The following is a 19,906-nucleotide window of genomic DNA, read 5'->3' on the forward strand; positions in this document are numbered from 1 at the left end:
CCATGATTTCGTTTACATAGAAACAGATCCTGAAAACCAAGCACTGAAACATATAATACTATGTTGTAACAATCATCCAAAAGCAATTAATTTAAAACTGCTTAAATTCACTCTGCAAAGTAATATTCTGCACCTAAGATGTATTCATATGTTCTGTACTGCTTGCTCCATTACTGGATGACATTACCTGAATGCTTCCATTAATTGAAATTTGATTTATGTCCCTCGTTTGACATCAGTGCTTTTGGAATGTTACCACCTTGAATTACCATAATTATTTTAAATCACGGTCAGCTAGTCTTTGATACTGCTAACTAATGGCAGTACACATGACTCTGATCTTCAGAGCACTACTATGGATTACATAGTCCAACAAAGCAACACTTTTCTTGGTGTCTTGGTTTTTAGGCCTGTTCCTGGGGTTATTTGAGGTGCCGGTTCAGAAAATTGCATTGGGTAGACCACATCAGCTCTAGTTTCTTAGATATGGTTATCATGATTTTCCATGCATGAGCACGTGATGACTGGTATATGGCATATGTTCTCTATCACAAAAACTAGAGCTGATAGGAGAAAACTGGTGCCATATCCAGATTCAGCAAATTAAATATACATGCAGTCCCCAATTTACAAACATCCGACTTACATAGTTAAGAAGAGGGGCGAGGCAACAGGAAGTGAGAGAAACGTATCCCTCGGAATGGAAATTCACTCCTGGAAGAGTTATTATCATGGGGGGAAAGGTTTCCACTGAAGCTTTAGCACCAATCCTTGTTTCCACAATAAACCAAAATTTTCAAAATCTAATGTTCACAGGGATAGAAAGTGAAATGAAATCTTCTGAACAAGGGCCACACACAGCAACAAAAAAACACAGGGGTGTCAACCCTTCCCTATACTATCCAAAGACAGAGACTTGGCTGGAGCTACACTTAAAAATGTACCTGTTCCAACTTATATACAAATGCAACTTAAGAACAAACCTACAAAACCTGTATTGTTCATAACTTGGGGACTGCCTGCACTCAGAAACGGGACTAACATTTGAGGCACCAACATGACGATTCTCCAGCAGCCTTATTTATTTATTTATTTATTTATTTATTTATTTATTACAATATTTATATCCCGCCCTTCTCACCCAATAGGGGACTCAGGGCGGCTTACAATAAAACACATATATAAAATTATACAATACACTGTGAATCAATTAAAAAGTTATTAAATTACATCAGACACTCATAAAAACACTTATAAAATACAGATGGGCATGTTCCGAGTCTAAAAGACTGGATCTTTCCATTGAGTTCCAGCATACATAATAATAATTAGTGCTGCTAATTGTTATTCGAAAGCCTGGCCCCACAACCAAGTTTTGACTTTCCTACGGAAAGATAGGAGGGAGGGAGCCTGACTGACTTCAATGGGGAGGGTGTTCCATAGGTGGGGAGCCACTACTGAAAAGGCCCTGTCTCTCGTCCCCACCAGCTGCACCTGTGAGGCTGACAGGACCGTGAGCAGGGCCTCACCTGACGATCTTAAGCTTCGAGGTGGGTCATAGCAGGGGACACATTCGGACAGATAAGCTGGGCCGGAACCTGGGCAAGAAGCTGGGCAAGAAGTTCTCAGATGAATATGCTACACTGAGGTTTGCAAATTAATTGAAAAGCTTTTCTTTGAAGAGACATATTCTAGCAGAAAATGTATCAGATCTATGCACAAGTTAATGCAGTTATGTCTTAAGTCACTATGGAAAAATATATATGAGAAAAGAAAACACACACAACAATATGGTAAAATCCTTACTGTACCTTTAGTCCTGGGCAATGAGCGAAAAAGGCTTCTGGGCTCTGGGAATGATATAAAGCACCATGCCCCACACAACCCCAAGGAGCTCTTATTGTCAGACTTCCACAATTAAAGAGATCTCCAGAACGATAACGATACTTTGCAGCCTCATTAACAATCTGTAGAAAAAATGTGTTTGCATGTAAATATGTGTGCATACAAACACACATTATATTTTATATATTTTCTCCTATATCAGGGTTTTCAGTTTCTGTTCAATAATCCAAAGTTAAGCAGAACCGAAACACTCCAAAGAGTAAGAATAAGGAGAATGTCCAGTATTAAATGAAAAAAGCCATCTGGTATATCTTTCCCATCAGAGGGGACATGACAACCATGTTTAAATATCTCAAAGAATGTCACATTGAGGAGGTAAGCTTCTTTTCTGCTGCCCGGGGGACAAGGACATGGAGCAATGGATTCAAATTACAAGCAAAATGATTCCACCTAAACATTAGGAAGAACTTTCTGACACAGTAAGAGCTGTTCAACAGTGGAATATGCTGCCTCAGAGTGCAGAGGAGTCTCCTTCTCTGGAGGTTTAAAGGTTGGATGGAAATCTGTCAGGGATGTTTTGATTGTTTTTTTCCTGCAATGCAAATGTTGAACTGGATGGCCTTTGGGGTCTCTTCCGACTCTATGATTATATGATTAATTCCTCAGAGGGTTGGGAAGCATTATATTTTTAAACTATATCTTTCACCATTCACATGTGATTAATAATTGGGTGATCTAATTCATTTTTAGCCCAATTTCACTGAGGGAATCTTCACATTCCTAGAAGTAACAAGTAAACCCAAATACAACCCTATCTTTATTTTACAATTCTTTTCATAATAAATAACAACTAACTCATACATTGATGGACATAAACCAGTGGTTCTCAACCTGTGGGTCCCCAGGTGTTTTGGCCTACAACTCCCAGAAATCCCAAACAGTTTACCAGCTGTTAGAATTTATATGAGCTGAAGGCCAAAACATCTGGGGACCCATAGGTTGAGAGCCACTTACTTATACTATTTGATTTATGAAAGTAGCATACATTATTTTTGTGTATTAGAAGCAGCAGCAACATCAGTATGCAAAATTTCCCACAGGTCTGGCAGTTTCGCATTTCCAAAGTCTGCTTCACTGCTTTATGTTTCAATTTTGTCTGTGACCACTTTCATTACTTTACAGGGAAATAACTTGAGAGCACTGATTTTTTTTCTCATCTTCCACATCCAAAAATATACACTAACCTGATCAAAGGCTGGAAAAATGTAGTCAGCAAACTGGATTTCAGCAATTGCAGTAGCACCAGCAACAGCAACTCCAATGCCAAATCCTACAATTCCTTGTTCACACAAGGGAGTATTGAAGATTCTATCTTTACCTACAAAAATTAAATATTTTAATGAACTTTTTAAAAAAAGGTTTCTATACTTTTGAATACATGGTATCAAATAAAGATAGGGGTTGCAAGGTGATAAGTGTTATATGAATTACTTCTAAGTTAGAAATAGTGAGGAAAGAGAAAAAATCTGGAAATTAAGCATTAAAGTTTAAAATATATGCACAAGTTCTCCCTTATGGTGTAATACAAGTAAAACAGGTGGGCTCAAAACACCTCCATATCCATTTTTTTCAGGTTCAGATAGATTAACATGCCAATATCTATTGTGTTCTACTTGTTTATCAGATTTAAGACTGTTTATCATTTCCAGTTCTTGTCATAGGCCCAGACTGAAACAATCTCTATTCTGCTTCAATTACTTACATCTATGACAAATTTAAAAAAATCTAAGACTGTAGCACAATAGTTTGTTTTTAAACTTCGGTTTCAGATATGAAAATGGAGCCATAATTTCATAAAGAACAACTTCTTAAAGTTTTATCATATAAGAAGGCTCAAACAGGAAAAAGGAACCTGTACAGCAATCTGATAAATTATTCATCACACATTGTAAACTCACCGTATTTGTCTCTCAAGCCAACAGTACATCTGAAGACTCCACCAAAGGACACATCTTCTCCAAATATTACTGCAGGTACACAATAAGGAATTAAATAAATACTTGCTCAAACATGGGTTAATAGACAAGGAGAATTATAATGTTTACAAAAAATAAGAGGAAGAAATGTCAAATTCAGTTTTACAGGTTTCCCATGACACAAGGCTTCCCTACTAATTTGTCAGAAGCCAAGGCAATCTTTATACTTTCCTTCTCAAAATCTAGCTATATGCTTTTGTATGTGTAAGCCGCTACAGCCTGCTTCAATGAGAAAAAAATTCTAGTACAGCAACAAGATCCAATGCAGAAAGACAATTCTCATATACAATGGTAAAATCTGTGATAAAAGCGAGAGAAAACCAGGATGCTTCACATTTAAGAGTGTGTAATCGACAAATAAAGCCTCTAAGCAAGTTATCTCCAAAGTAAAAATAATACCTGCAGTAGGATCTCTGGCTAAGGCATTATCCAAGGCACTTGTTATAGACTGGAAAAGGTTCATTTTCTGTGTCTGGCCTGTACAGGGAGAAGATGTAGATAACCCAAATGGTATGGTATATTTATTTGATAAATATCAAATACTTTCAATACTGCCACCCACCAAACCAACATGGTCCCTCTGGAAATCAACAGTAATTTTCCACATTCTTCCAAATGATTTTGGGGCTTCCTGAGACCATACTGAAAATTATCCTCTACTAGATGTTGGCTCTCACCGCTAATCAAGCAAACCATTACAACAATAGAAGGAAACCCACCAAGTATATCACAATTCTAAGCATGAAGCCACCAGTGCTTCAATATGTTCAATATGCAAATCTAATAGTTACTACTCTCAAGTATCTGAATCCTATATGCTGAAATTTTAAACAGTGAACAAAAAAACTGTCTGGGAAGTTCAAGTTCAGTATTCTTATTCAGGCACATAACACTATGTAACAAAATTTGAAAAAAAAATCTGTCCCTGGTTTGAAAGTGTTGTTTCCTGTTTAATTGTGTGGTGCCTACTTTCAAAGTACATTATTTGTGGCTTACTTAGTTTTTGTGGGTGCCAAAACTATGTTGAATTGGTTGAGACTCTATGAGATATTCACTGAAAAACTATAGCCAAATGTTCTGCAGGATGTCCCCCCCCCCCCAAAAAAAAAAAACAAAGTTTTTGTAGTTTAATAAAATTTTCCATGTTGTAAAGATAGAACCAATTAGGAAATGACATTTATAATCCACATAGGTTGTGAAACAAAAGTGAGGAGCAATAAAAATGTAGATCTGTTCAACAGCAGAATAGATGACTTTGGAGGGAGGGCTGGACTCTCCTTCTTTGGAAGTCTTTAAACTGAGGTTGGATGGGCATCTTTTAGAAGTGTTGTGATTCTGTATTCCTGCAAGGCGGGGGTTTGGACTAGATGTCCCTTGTGATCCCTTCCAACTCTACGATTCTAAGTACCACATTCTCCATCATAACCACTATAAAACTGCCCAATGTTATTTTTATTAATGCAATCATAGCCATGCTCAAATATGAACTCTGATATTAGTCCACATCTGGGGCAAATACTTCTACCTCTTCCATTACAGGCGCCAAGAAACAGTATTTTCCCCCAACAGCCCAGTATAGGGCTACAAAGCAATGTAGGTGAGAGTTCAAAGGGCCCAAATCCAGGCTATACACTCATCCAAGGCCCTTTCATATTGGTTTATTTATTAATTTAATTTATATCTCACCTTTCTCCCACCATGGTATTCAGTATATCAGTAGCTATACAATTTCCTCTTTTAACTGTCATGGCAACGTTACATGCAATGCTAGGCTTTCTGGTTTGGAGAGGAGGAAGACTAGTACACCTTTATATATATCCTCACCTAAAAATCAGACACCTACTTCAGCCTGAGGAAATTGTGTGTGATGGGTTATATTATGTTTATTTAAGTTCAATTATGTATTATTTTTATTTAGCTTTATAAGTTTACTAGCTGTGCCCGGCCACGCGTTGCTGTGGCGAAGTCTGGTGGTATGGGAAATAAAGTATTGAGGAACTGGTGGTAGTTAAGGTCAAGGGTAAAGGTTTTCTCCTGACATTAAGTCCAGTCGTGTCTTACTCTGGAGGTTGGTGCTCATCTCCATTTCTAAGCCAAAGAGCCGGCGTTATCCATAGACTCCTCCAAGGTCATGTGGGATGACTACATGGAGCGGCGTTACCTTCCCGCCGGAGCAGTACCTATTGATGCACTCACATTTGCATGTTTTCAAACTTCTGGGTTGGCAGAAGCTGGAGCTAACAGTGGGGGCTCTCTCCGCTCCCCCAATTCAAACCTGTGGCCTTTCGGTCCAGAAGTTCAGCAGCTCAGCGCTTTAACACGCTGCGCCATCAGGGGATATTATTTCCTAAAGGTTGTGAATATACAATATTTCTGATTGGTTTTTTTGTTTGTTGGAGGCAAGTATGAATGCTGCAATTAGGAAAAATGAATAGGATGTAATGGCCTTGCAGCTTTAAAGCCTGGCTGTTTCTTCCCTGAGTGAATTTTTTGTTGGGAGGTGTTGGCTGGCCCTGATTGTTTCCTGACTGGAATTCCCTTGTTTTCAGAGTGGTGTTGTTTGCGATATTTTATGTGCTTCTACTGTCTGTGGCCCTGAGAAAACAGGATTTGCCAGACTTTGATGATGGGAATACTTTGTTGGGAGGTGTTAGCTGGCTCTGATTGTTTCCTGTATGGAATTCCCCTGTTTATTTACTGTCCTGGTTTTAGAGATTATATTGTTCTGCATTATTCTATCCCAGTAATTATTTCATATTAAAGAAGAATATCACTTATCCAACATTCGCTTATACAATGTTCTGGATTATCCAACGCAGTCTGCCTTTTCATAATCAATGCTTTTGTAGTCAGTGTTTTAAATTCATTGTGATATTTTAGTGGTAAATTTGTAAATACAGTACAGTAGAGTCTCACTTATCCAACATAAACGGGCCAGCAGAACGTTGGATAAGCGAATATGTTGGATAATGAGGAATTAAGGATAACCCTATTAAACATCAAATTAAGTTATGATTTTACAAATTAAGCACCAAAACATCATGTTAGACAACAAATTTGTCAGAAAAAGTAGTTCAGTACACAGTAATGCTATATAGTAATTACTGTATTTATGAATTTAGCACCAAAATATCACGATATATTGAAAGCATTGACTACAAAAATGCGTTGGATAATCCAGAACGTTGGATAAGCGAGTGTTGGATAAGTGAGACTCTACTGTAAATACTACATAGCATTACTGCGCATGGAACTACTTTTTCTGTCAAATTTGTTGTATAATATGATGTTTTGGTGCTTAATTTGTATAACAATTACCTAATTTGATGTTTAATTGGCTTTTCCTGAATCCCTTCTTATTATCCAACATATTCACTTATCCTGCCGGCCTGTTTACGTTGGATAGGTGAGACTCTACTGTATATTTCTAATCTTATATTATCTGCTCAGAACTGGATTATCTGAGGCCCCTTCTCCACAGCTGTATAAAATGCACACTGAAGTGGATTATATGGTAGTGTGGAGTCAAGATAATCCAGTGCAAAGCAGATAATATAAGATTATAAATGGGTTATATAGCTGTGTGGAAGGGCCTTGGGTCTACACTGCCATATAATCCAGTGCAAATTAGATAATCTGTGGAAGAAGCCTAAGTGAGGCCTAAATCAGCCTGTCCCCTAACTGAAACCTGGCTGTCCCTTGGTTGCTAGGCAACCAAGTGGGCAGAGATTAGCCCTCTAAACTGGCAGCAATTGGATAAAAAAAATATTGCTCTCCCTCTAATTAGGACTTTATTTTTCTTTTCTTTTTGTTGTATCAACCTTGAGGCGTGGATGATGGGTTGTGTTGTCAAATTTTGAGGTTGGGGGGGGGCTGTACTTTTGTTGTTTTGTGAATTGCCGTGATTATTATTATTATTATTAATGTATTATTATTATTATTATCAATTGAGTCTGCATGTAGGGATTCATCCCTCCACAGTTTAAAAAATGTAACTGCCAAAATTGAAAAATCAAATGCTGATTTTGCTATTTTGTATGCAGGACACCATTGTGTATAACGAGACTTGAGCCTCCACTGATTTTTGTATACATGGGCACCAAACCATCGCAGATACAAAGGGCCCATTCTAGCCCTCCCTAAACTGCACATCTCAGGACTTCACATGTTTTTGTGGCAGTTAAAAGTGGAATCATGGTGACTTCAGAATTGTGCTGTGTGAAAGCCAACATAGGGTAGACTACATTTTAGAACAGTGGTTCTCAACTTGTGGGTCCCCAGGTGTTTTGGGCTTCAACTCCCAGAAATCCCAGTTTACCAGCTATTAGGATTACCAGTTTACCAACTCCCAGTTTACCAGCTGTTAGGATTTCTGGGAGCTGAAGGTCAACCCATCTGGGGGCCCACAGGTTGAGAACCACTGCTTTAGAATTAGTGTAGTCTGACATCATGGCTGAATGCTGTGGAATCCTGGGATTTGTAATTTAGGGAGGCACCAGCATTCTTGGCAGAGAAGGGAGAATAACTTATTTTTTTTAAAAAACTCCCTGGAGTCCATAGTATTCAGCCATGGCGGTGGAAGTGGTGTCAAACCGCATTAATTCTACAATGGAGACGCAACCATAACCTCAACTGAAGGTAAACTGAGGCTGGCTCCGTGTGCTCAGCAGGATCAGGTATTAGTAACACAGCGGAAAGGACTGTACCATTTCGGGCAATGGCGGGGGAGGGGGAAGAAATACTCAGTGTTGCTTTAAATTCAATAAAATATTCAATCTTCCCTCAAGTTAAGCGAAAGTTTCGTCATGAGCACAAGGCGGCCGCAACTAGGAGGAAAACTTTAGTGTAGTCCTTGTGAAGAAGGAGCGGTTGTCCTTCAAATGAACGACGCCCCCCGCGCCCAGAATGGTATGGTCCACTTTTCCGCCTCAAGTGTTCCAACCCCTCAGCCCGGAAGATACCATTGCACGGGAAAGGGGAAAGAGAGTGCGGTGCTTCGCCATCCCGCCCTATGACGGCAAAGAGGAGCTAGCCTATCTCACCATATTGGGAAGGTTCCGGGTCCGGCTGGAAAGTGAAATGCGCCGCGTGCCTACGGGGCGGATGAAGCGCAATGAAGCGCAGGTGAAGGGGCGAAGCAACCGCCGCTGCCCCCCGGCGCAGCGCGAGCCCGGCAACGGCCATGTCGGACCCTACACCACACGCTGTCTTGCTGGGAGGAGGACACCGGGCGCGAGAGGCTAGGGGGTTTCCCATTGGCTGGGCACGAGCATGGAAGGAGCCAATCAGAATCCTTTCCTACTGGGGTGGCAGTGTTGTGCGAAAACGGAGAGAAAGAGCCCGGCTGAGGGGGAAGGAGGCGCTGTAATACGCATGCGCGTAGTGAGAGCGCTGCTTGGTTTGGGGGGATGAACGGCACTCGTTGAGGAAAAGTTGGGAAAGTATGATGTTATCATAGACTAAAAGAATAGACTAACACTGCTAAGGTCGAAAAAGGGAGTTTCCTGGTTAATTTTTGTACTTGAATGGTAAATGCATCATTGATAGCTGTGAGTTTTCCGGGCTGTATGGCCATGTTCCAGAAGCATTCTTTCCTGACGTTTCGCCCACATTTATGGCTATCGTCCTCAGAAGTTGTGAGATCTGTTGGAAACTAAACAAGTGAGCTTTATATATCTGTGGAAGGTCCAAGGTGGGAGAAAGAACTCGTCTGCCTGAGGCAGATGTATATATTTAAATTGAACACCTTGATTAGCATTTAATGGCCTTGCAGCTTCAAGGCCTAGCTGATTCTTGCCAGGGGGGATCCTTTGTTGGAAGGTGTTAGCTGGCCCTGATTGTTTCCTGTCTGGAATTCCCCTGTTTTCAGAGTGTTCTTTATTTACTGCCCAGATTTTAGAGTTTTTTAATACTGGTAGCCAGAATTTTTTCATTTTCGTGGTTTCCTCCTTTCTGTTGAAATTGTCCACATGCTTCCACAGATATATAAACCTCCCATGCTTAATTTCCAGTATACCCCACAATCTCTGAAGATGCCTGCCATAGATTTGGGGAAAATGTCAGGAGAGAATGCTTCTGGAACATGGCCATGCAGCCCGCGAAACTCACAGCAACCCAATGATTCCAGCACTGAAAGCCTTTTGCCTCCCTTTGAGTGCATCCACACTATGGAATTAATGCAGTTTGACACCTTTTTAACTTCCCTGGAATGCTGGGAATTGTAGTCAGGTGAGGCACCAGCACTTTTTAGCAGAGAAGGCTAAAAGGCGTCGTAAAACTAGCTTCCAGGATCCAATCGCATTGAGCAGTGGCAGTAAAATTGGTACCAAAATGCACTCAGCTCCCTGGGTGTAGCCCAACCAATCAGCTTCGTGCTTTGCATTTTGAGTTAACACATTCATCAACGGATGTTTACATGCTCCAACAGTTCGTAACTTGGGAACTGCCTGTAACTGATTCAGAGAGGGATCTTGGGGGGAAAGAGGTCAATGTGAGCAACAGGATCCCAAGGGTTTAGAACTGCAGAAAGGATCCATCACGCACACCCTCTTCTCAGTTTCCCTCCATTGAGTTAACATGCATGGGCAAACTTTGGCCTTCCAGGTGTTTTGGACTTCAACTCCCACAATTCCTAACAGCTGGTAGGCTGTTAGGAATTGTGGAAGTTGAATTCCAAAACACCTGGAGGGCCAAAGTTTGCCAATGCCTGAGTTAACTGGATGCAAACATCAGCAGCAGTTTGAACTCACTTTGGAGCAAGTGAAGGATGCTGAGGCCCAAAAAAGAAGAAGAACTGGGGTGTTTTTAAAGCAGTGAAAAAATGGGATGCCAGAGAGTTAATTTGGACTCATCTTGCCAAGCGAGGAAAGTTGGAACATGTGCTGTCTTGTATATCCTTTCCCATTATATTTAATAGAATTACTGCTTTCTCTTTTGGACAAACCTGCATAGGAGTTTGCGGCACCATTGTGGCACCATCTACACTGCCATATGATTCAGTTTGAAACTGCATTAAAAGAGTGTACTTGGCCATATAATACAGTTTGAAACAGGTAGGATAGATGGGACCCAAGAAGTAATTTATACTGGGAGAAGCATATTAGGCACATTTTCTAAAAATATATTCGTGAGTTAACATTTATTTTGCTGACTTATAAAGAAAAAGAAACCATGATTTACAACTGTCATCCCCTGCCTAATGCCTTTCAGATATCTTGTCTTAAAACTGCTAGCAATCCTAGCCAGTATAGCCAGTAGTCAGGGATTAGGGAGGTGTAGATGGAAGCCCCATCTACACTGCCACATGATCCAGTTTGAAACAGCATTATATGGTTAGTATGTCTTGCTGAGCAGGAGAAGTTTAATGGCTGTCCTTGTGTACCAACACAATGCTTATTGCTCAAGGAGACACCAGAAACCACCTTGTACAATGTCTTTAAAATTACGTACTTTGGAGTAACTGAGTATCATGCCAACCTAAACCAATAATAGGATTATAGCCATAGACTTTTATAGGGAGTGGCCAGATTTTAGGGTGCTGTTGCTTAAGAAACAGGTGATAGCATCTTGAAATGCAATCACATTTTAAAGACTTCTTGAGGGGAAAAACTCCCACATAATATACAACTGAAGGCAGAAAATCTAAGCTCCATTCTATCAAAATGACAGAAAACTAAATGTATAATTGCTCACATTTCAGTTGTAACTTCTGTTTACGGTCCTTTATTTCTACATACAAACACAATAGTAATTCTTTCCATATTATTAGTATTCTAATATTTTGTCAAGTTACTTGCATTCTTGGAGTCAAATAATTTGCATTTTTCATCTGATTATATAAGGCTCTTTCTCTGATTTCAAAATGTTGACAGGCTCCTGGCTCTCGGTTGTTCCTTTTCTTTAAAATAAGGCCCACTGATCTCAAGGGAATGCACTTCCACACATGTCTTAATGGTGGGGGTATAAGTCACCATCTGTATATAATAATTTCCATTACTTAACAATAGTGACAGCTGTTGGAAATTTCTTGTAACGTTAGCTGTCATTAAAGATTTATTATGCAAGGCAAGAAATTATTATATGAAAAGCAAACAATAATGTCATGTTTGATTATCAAGATGCTGGAAAGGCTTAAGTGAACTAGGACAAGGAGTGATGCCAGCAAATGTGGTGACCAGCTTAAGATACCCTTTCCTCCTTTTCCATCAACCATTATGGAAGCATACTTAAGTGCATAATGGTACAATTCTTGTTTTGGCATTACATCAACTGGCAGGACGTATGTTTTAAAAGAAGCCTTGCTAAACTGGTTGCACACTAGAGATATAATCACCATAACAATTACAACTTCCCCAGTTTCCGCTGGGACAGAAACTGATGACCTGATAGAGAAGCATATTTTTACCAGCAGTTGAGAAAGTTGCTCAACCCCATGGCTATCCATTACATGGGAGGCACAATGGGTTAAACTAGTGGCTCTCAACCTGTGGGTCTCCGGATGTTTTGGCCTTCAACTCAGAAATCCTAACAGCTGGTAAACTGGCTGGGATTTCTGGAAGTTGTAGGCCAAAACACCTGGGGACCCACAGGTTGAGAACCACTGGGTTAAACCCTTATTCCAGCAGATCTGCTGACCTGAAGGTTGGGTTGCTGACCTGAAGGTTGCGGGTTCAAATCTGTGAGACAGGGTGAGCTTCTGTCTGTCAGCTCTAGCCTGTGGGGACATGAAAGAAGTCTCCCAGCTAACACATCTCCAGGCATCCCCTGGGCTGTTGTTTCTTACGATAGGTCTAATCATTGATAGATCTCACAATAATTCTGGGGAAACAGGATCAAAGAGTTTGATACTATTGGGCAACTCCTACTCCTCTGAATGCGCACTTTGTATAGCCAACATGTTGTGGTTTGAGTGTTGAGCTAGAACTCAAAGGGATTTTGGTCAAACCCTGCTTAGCAATGAAAAAACTGTGGGTTGATTTTGGTCAACTCCTACTCTCTCCGCCTTAGATGAAGGCAAGGCAAAAGCATCTCAGAATAAATTTTGCCCAGAAACCACTCTGATGGGATTGCCATAAATCCAGATTGATGTGAACCATATACAACCACAACAAATTGTTTTACTCTCTAAGGGTATGAGCAAGCATTGAATATAACAGCTATTTCATCAGCACAGCAGCAGCATATCTCAAGATATAGCATAATGGAACTATACAATCATTTAGAATCACAGCACATGTTTTATATTTTGAAGCATTTTGTACAATGCCTTCTGTGCATTTTTTTTTCATTGCAGTTCTCTAATGAACCATAAGATGGCATAGAAAAACAAGGAATAGTAAATATGAATCACCATTGCCTTTGATCTTCCCTGCTCGCTAAATGCCCACTAAAGCATCATGTCTGGTTGCTAGTGTGATTTCCTTGCCAGGGGCTTATGAGTGGCTTAAATTTCGATAACTTCTCAACAGATGAAAACTACAATTGTATCATGTTGTTATTTCTGCACTAGTAAAAGGCTTGACTCATCGTGCTTTTCACATTGTAGATTGCCAAAATCTAATTATAATGATGTCCCTAAATTATATCCTAAGATAAGACAAGAGGAAGCAGAGAAATTGGTTTTTAAGAGGTCCACAAATATGTCAGCCATGTAATTCTCAAAATGAGTAGATAAGCAGCAAAAATCCAATACAGTATAGATAAAATCATGGATCCCAGAAATTGGGGGGGGGGGGGGATTGAAGCTCCTTCCCCAAAACTAGGCTGAGCCCTCCCTGTAATGGAGGGTCTCCAGAGTCATAATCCAACCGTGAAACCACTGTATCATGTTGACCTCACAATTTACATGCTTCTGACATTTTATACACTATTTAAACTCACCTTTTAAAAGCTGTATTTTAATGCCTAGATGTATGTTTTATTCATGTTCTACTGGTTCTTTTAATGCTGGTCACTGAGCGAAATATAAATGTTCTGTTCTGTTCTATTCACTAATACATCCTATTGTAAGAAAGAGTCTTGTACCATTCAGTCCTATGGTGGTATCAGTGCTTGATGCACTCCAGTGCTTGATGTCGCACTATAAAATAATGATGTGGCACTATGACAGATTTCAGAAGAAAAGTCTTATTTGACATTCTAGACCATGTGTAAGTGTTTATCTTCCCCTGTCTCAACAGTACTTTCAGTATTATTTGATAGGCCATCTAATTTTTAAAATCCTATTTGCTGTAAAGTGTTTCTAGGAGTAAGTTGCTTAAACTGATGTCTCCAAAGAAGAGTTCTCCAACTGTATTTGTTTGGAAACTCCTCAAAAATCCGAGCAGTTCCATCAGCCAAGCAAGTATATCTCCCCAGATTCCTGCAGTGAATCATTGAGATGAACTCCATCAGCATTTGCTGTGCTTCCAGCTGAAGAGCCTGGATGTAGATGCAGCATTTTAGGTACTGGATGTCTGTAAAGGAATGACAGTATTTTAGATCATTGAGTTCTATAAAATTTGGCCAAGAAATATGTTTTTCTTGAATATGTTATACTGGTTCTTAAAGACAAGACATTATGCAGAAGCATGTTGGGGTTTTTAATCTATTGAATGTTTAAATTGTGGTTTTGCTAGTTTTGTACTATGTGTGTCGTGGGTTTTATAATTTAGTTTTTTATCAGATATGTTTTGGTCTGATTATTATGTTTATTTTTTTGCTATGCAATGTTTTGTTTACATGTTGTTCACCGCTTTGAGTCCCAATCTGGGAGAAAAGCGGGATAAAAATAAATAAATTAAATAAAATACCTTTGTTTGGCTATAAATATGAAAGACAAACATATCTTTGTCATCAGAAGCATTGTTCCTTTTTTTAAAAAAAATGTTAGTAATATTGTCCAATTGTTACTCCCAACTACAGTAGACTCATTGAATGTATGAAACTCGCATGAATGTTCATATCCCAACTTCCCAGTGATTCAATGAATCTACTGTAACCACTAGAACTAAAAACTAAATTCCAATCTCTTGTATCCCAGAAGAGCAAATTATAGTGTATAATTCATAAACTGTCAAATGTGAATTTAAAAATACATTTAAAACTCACACTAAAATGTGGATAGAGTATTCTTTTGTCACACAGTTTTCAGTATTTCTAGTATTACTCCAAACTATGCACTCTTGGTGTGTAGCCTGGCCAGTAGCAAAATACAAAATGAAAAGGTCTTTTGAATTTAAAAGAGCTCAGCAAAAGGAACTGGACACGCAATGGCAGCTGTTGCACTAATAGGACTTATCAGGGTGAAAAAGAACAATTCCTTTGAGGTATGCATATTCTTTGACACAAATGTTTGAATCCCAGAATTTCCCCAAGAAAAATTTTAGCTTCTGAGCTTCCATCAGTGACACTCCCAAGAGTTCATTTTGTAGTTGTTCATTATTTGTCAGAGGCTGGTTAACAAGGATCCTTTTCAACAAGCTAGGAGTTGAGATCTCTTCCAGTTCAAAATCAACCTGCTCTTGAGCTAGGCCCAATATGAAGAGAGGTGCCCAACACTGTTCTATCAGTAAGATTTGGTCTTCTGGAAGCAGCTGAAAAAATGAAGGCAGTTTCCTTATAAAAGTGATGGTTTTCAGAAGCACTTCTGAAACTCTAAGACAAATGATGTTTGGAGATTTCAGAATGACCTGTCTGTTCTCTCTGCAGGGGCAGTCAATGGATGGGAACAAAGGGAAATCCTGATGGGCCCACTGACTCCTCTTTTGCTCTTCCTTGTTAAGGACACCATAGGGGATGCTGGTGGGAGAAGAGGAGTGGCTGCAACATTTGCTGCCATTCTCAAATGGCCTTTGGAAAGTCATAGCTGTTTCCTGGAAGGAAGCTTGATCCGTAATCATTTGCAGCTCTAGGAATTGGTTGATGCAGCACTGCAACAGTAAAATACAAATTACATTTTTCTAACAGGATAAGCCGCCTGTTCATTTTATACATAGTATACTAAACAGCATGGAGGGATTTCAGGTGGTAAATCTGGCAAGAGTTCCTTGGTGTTCAGTAGGGTAACCGATTTGTTTTGGCCAGATTCTAATCTTAGTATCCACATTTTGGAAAATGGAAAGCACACTCATGAATCGTAGTATCCTAAATCCCATTGTTATTCCCAACTACAGTAGAGGAATTGAATCAACTTGATTACTTAACTCTTAACATAAATTTCATTGTTTCGGTGAACCTGTTCTAGTTGGGACTAGGATTCAAACAGCAATGTTCTATTGTTGTATCCAGGGCCGTAGCCAGAAAAAAATTTCGGGGGGGGGGGGGTTGAAAATTTCGGGGGGGGGGGGTTAACCCCTTGCACACACCCCTCCCCATTACAAACCTGTCAATATCTGCTTGAGATAGTGCCTGGAGGGACTCTTAATGTTTTGTGTCTCATAGACTTAGCATGGGGATTTGGTTAACCAGTTAAAATTCATGAGTAAACCAGGTTTTTTTTATAACCTGAAAAATTTCAGGGGGGGGGGGGTTGAACCCCTAAAACTGCCCCTTCGCTACAGGCCTGGTTGTATCCCTCCTCTCTTTTCAGAATGGTTTTATAGAAATAGGTAAAGGTTTCCCCTTGACATTAAATCCAGTCAGATCCTATTCGGGGGGGGGGGGGGTGTGCTCATCTCCATTTCTAAGCCAAAGAGCCAGCATTGTTCATAGATGCCTCCTAGGTCATCTGGCCGACATGACTGCATGGAGTACCATTACCTTCCGGTCAAAGCGGTACCTATCGATCTACTCACATTTGCATGTTTTCAAACTGCTAGGTTGGCAGACACTGGGGCTAACAACAGTACCTCACCCTGTCCCATGGATTTGAACTGCTGACCTTGTCAGTAAGTTCTGCAGCTTAGCTGTTTAGCCCGCTGTGCCACCGCAGCCTCAATTTATAGCAACAGACAAGGTAAAATATATACAAGTGATTGAAACTAACCTGATGTTGAGCTTGTCATTTTTTGAGGCCAATATGACATTCTCTGTCCCTTAGCATATTTCTCCTCCTCATTCACATTTATACTCATACACTGCCATTTTATTGAGATCTCCAGACTTACCTTTTCATAATTCCTGAACAATGGGAAGAAGCAGCCAACTGAGCAGAGGAGTGGCCACATAATTGTTACTGTCTTAAAGTGGTGTGAAATGTGTATGTGCATGGATTTGTCTGAATAACCTGGTATCATTTGTGTGTTGTAACAGCCATAAAAAACTGCATTTTCAAGTAATCCTCAATGCCACCTTTCAATATACTCATGATGCCCTGCTCTGTCAGGCATTCCACCATCCCAGCAAAACAACTCAGGTGATGGGACCAAGGCAAAGTGAGGTGAGGTAAGGGGAATAGAAGGAAGGAGGGGGGAGTAGATCTGTATGAAAACTGATGCAGGAACCCAGATCATATTGTAGTTTCATGGCTTGGATTCAGGATCATGGTCAGCAACCACACAGCCAAAATAAGAAAGGCTAATCCAAAACTGGTTTAGAGAAACTGGCAGATTTCATAGCCTGGAACAGCTTTCTCAGCTCTTTTACCCCTGAAGGAACCCTTGAAATAATTGTCAAGTCTCAATAAACCTCTGAATATGATCATTTCTATCCTGGGGTCTCCTGAGACTTGAAAATCATTTCAAGGGTTTCTCCAGTGTAGATATATTAGATATAATAAATGTATGCAGTGTTTTCCTGAGATGTTTTAAAAATCATAATAGTCTCGGGCCTCATAGTGGCCTCTTACAAAACTCTAGAGTTCTAGGGAATGTTGGTTGAGAAATTACCTGGAAATGAGTTCTTTAATTCTTAATGGCCAGGTGTTTCATTTGGCTGTCTTTGGCTGCAGCCACTGGTTTCTTCTAAAAGTATGAAGGTGATCCCCAGGGCCTCCCTGCTCACTGAAGGAGTCTATGGACCGCTCTTCAGAATCGGAGGACAATATATGTCACTGGAATACAGCAGATGGTGCCGTTTCTTAGGCAAATGGATGCCTAAGAATGTAGATGTTGAGAGAGTTTCTGTCTGTTTTCATGTATATGGAAAAGCCTTCAGTCTCTCAGGCTATGACGTGTATTAGATGGCTCTGGCACACACCAGCTTCCTCCATTTTAACAACTTGCTGGCATACCAAACAGTAATTTAATAGTCCAATAAACACAAAGATGACATCAGGAATAGAATTCTATGTGAGGCTTGCAAACAAAGTTTCCTAGAGACATTTGGGTGATATAGAAATGTAACATTAAACTGTCCTTGACTTCATAACTGGGCAAACTGTGGCTTGATTCTGTAATCACCTTTGGAAGTGCAAAGCTTTTGACACTTCCCTTGTTATACACTTTGCATATGGTGCAAGACTTGAAGGTTATGATATAAATCCCAATGTAATCCTCATTGAAGAGACATTCACATCTCCCCTGGCAGCTGTACCAATTGATCTGTCTTTAGATTTGCATGTGGTTTCTGAGTCATGTGCAGGTATTAGTTGACTTCCTTCAAGCAAATTTTCTTTTGGCATTTGCAGTGGGAGCCTCCTCCTTTTAAATGGGCATTCCGCTTTTATCTGCTACCAAGAAACACACCAGAAGGCTTGGCATGAGAGTGGGCAGTTAGTTCCCCCACCCATCCAGTCCTTTGCATGCAGATCCTTGAATGTGGGGAACATGAATAAAGTCTAAGACAAAAGAATGTCATAGGTGAACATACTTTAGACATTTGGTTGGAAACATCAGAGCATGTTATGGACTATGGGTGTAAACATAGATGGCATATCTTAATGGAAGTGAGTAGGAAATTTAATTTATGGAAGTGGGATATTGTGTGACTTAAAGTCTCAGCTGATTTATGGAAGCCATAAGGCAAACCTAGCATGGTTTTCTTTTCTTGACTATGTTTGGGGGAATTTTGCCTTTGCTATCCACTGAGGCTAAGAGAATGTAATTTGCCTAAGGTCATCAAATGGGTTTCCACAATCAAGTAGGGATTTCAATCTTAATAAATCAGAATCTTAATCCAACACTCAAACCACTACACCACACATGTTCCCACAAGTCCCATTATAAAGCTCCTTTTGGGTTCTATACCTGCATGTTTGTATATCACAGTGATTTGTGCTTTACGCCATGAATTGCACAACAAACATTGCTTTAAGCCATGAATTGCCCTCAGATCATAACTTGGATTTCCCATTTTCAATTTCTTTCAGATTTCTCTCTCTCCTGCCCTAGTGTCTAGGGCACCATCTGCACTGATGTTAAAAATCCAGATTTTCTGATTTGAATTGGATTGTATTAATCTACACTGCCATATAATCCAGTTCAAAAGAGATAATCTGGATTTTATATGGCAGTGTAGATGAGGCCTAGATAGCCACCAAGAGGAAAAAAAAGCAAAGGCAGGATTCATCCACAAATGGAGCTTCAGACCAAAAAAGATGTTATTAAACAAGCCACAATTTATAAGCCAAGTGCACTTCATGGTTTCACATTTGAAATGGCTTGGGTCAGATTTCAATACCATCCATGTATCTTGTTGTGACAAGTTTTTACAATATAATTGTTGTTATGCCTTTGCCACCTCCACCCCCAAAAGTGACACAATGCAGGCTATGTTATCACTTGTTAGTTCATTACTTCCAAGGCCACTGATGCTACCAATCTGCAGCTTATTTTTTCTTTCAGTAATATTTATTACAAACCTGAAAAGATGAATGTCAATCTCATTTGAAAATAATTACTGATGTGTCAGGAGCCAATTTAACTATGGTGGTATATTTGTGAAAAGAGTAAACCCTGTAAACTCACTTTCATACCAGGATGTTAGAGATTACAATTTATTATATTTTACTGCAATGCTTACTTGGGGCATACAGTTAGAAATCTGACAACATAAGCTATCAACCAGCAAAGAATAAACAATATTGGGTAATGACATTCCCAACTAATTTCAATTCACTTTTTAAAGAGTTCCATTTAATGATATTTATCTTGCAAATCCAAATTGTT

The 19,906-nt window shown here is 39.7% G+C and overlaps 2 protein-coding genes across 9 annotated transcripts in view; both read right to left on the minus strand.

Moving 5' to 3' along the window:
* Window positions 1–9,129, minus strand: part of bckdhb (branched chain keto acid dehydrogenase E1 subunit beta) — a 102,692-nt gene extending 93,563 nt beyond the window's left edge. For 7 of the 8 annotated variants that reach the window (XR_010006407.1, XR_010006408.1, XR_010006406.1 and 4 more), the window contains exons 1-5: window positions 8,924–9,127; window positions 4,281–4,358; window positions 3,804–3,872; window positions 3,090–3,223; window positions 1,812–1,967 (exon numbers count right to left, since the gene is read on the minus strand). Coding sequence is in view for 4 of the 8 variants with exons in the window: in XM_062981385.1 (XP_062837455.1) it covers window positions 1,812–1,967; window positions 3,090–3,223; window positions 3,804–3,872; window positions 4,281–4,358; window positions 8,924–9,065 (579 nt within the window). In the remaining 4 variants the exon portion in view is untranslated. Of the gene's footprint in view, window positions 1–1,811; window positions 1,968–3,089; window positions 3,224–3,803; window positions 3,873–4,280; window positions 4,359–8,923 lie in introns of all 8 variants that reach the window. The other variant, XM_062981393.1, reaches the window with a different exon arrangement.
* A 4,972-nt stretch (window positions 9,130–14,101) lies between these two features.
* On the minus strand, window positions 14,102–15,801 carry LOC103281176 (nuclear receptor subfamily 0 group B member 2). The gene is given in 3 exon segments (XM_062957166.1): window positions 14,102–14,218; window positions 14,220–14,409; window positions 15,147–15,801. Coding segments are annotated over 3 exon segments (921 nt in total). The 5' UTR covers window positions 15,761–15,801.
* Window positions 15,802–19,906: the final 4,105 nt, after the last annotated feature.

The sequence above is a fragment of the Anolis carolinensis genome, chromosome 1 (assembly GCF_035594765.1).
Source record: "Anolis carolinensis isolate JA03-04 chromosome 1, rAnoCar3.1.pri, whole genome shotgun sequence".
NCBI lineage: Eukaryota > Metazoa > Chordata > Lepidosauria > Squamata > Dactyloidae > Anolis > Anolis carolinensis.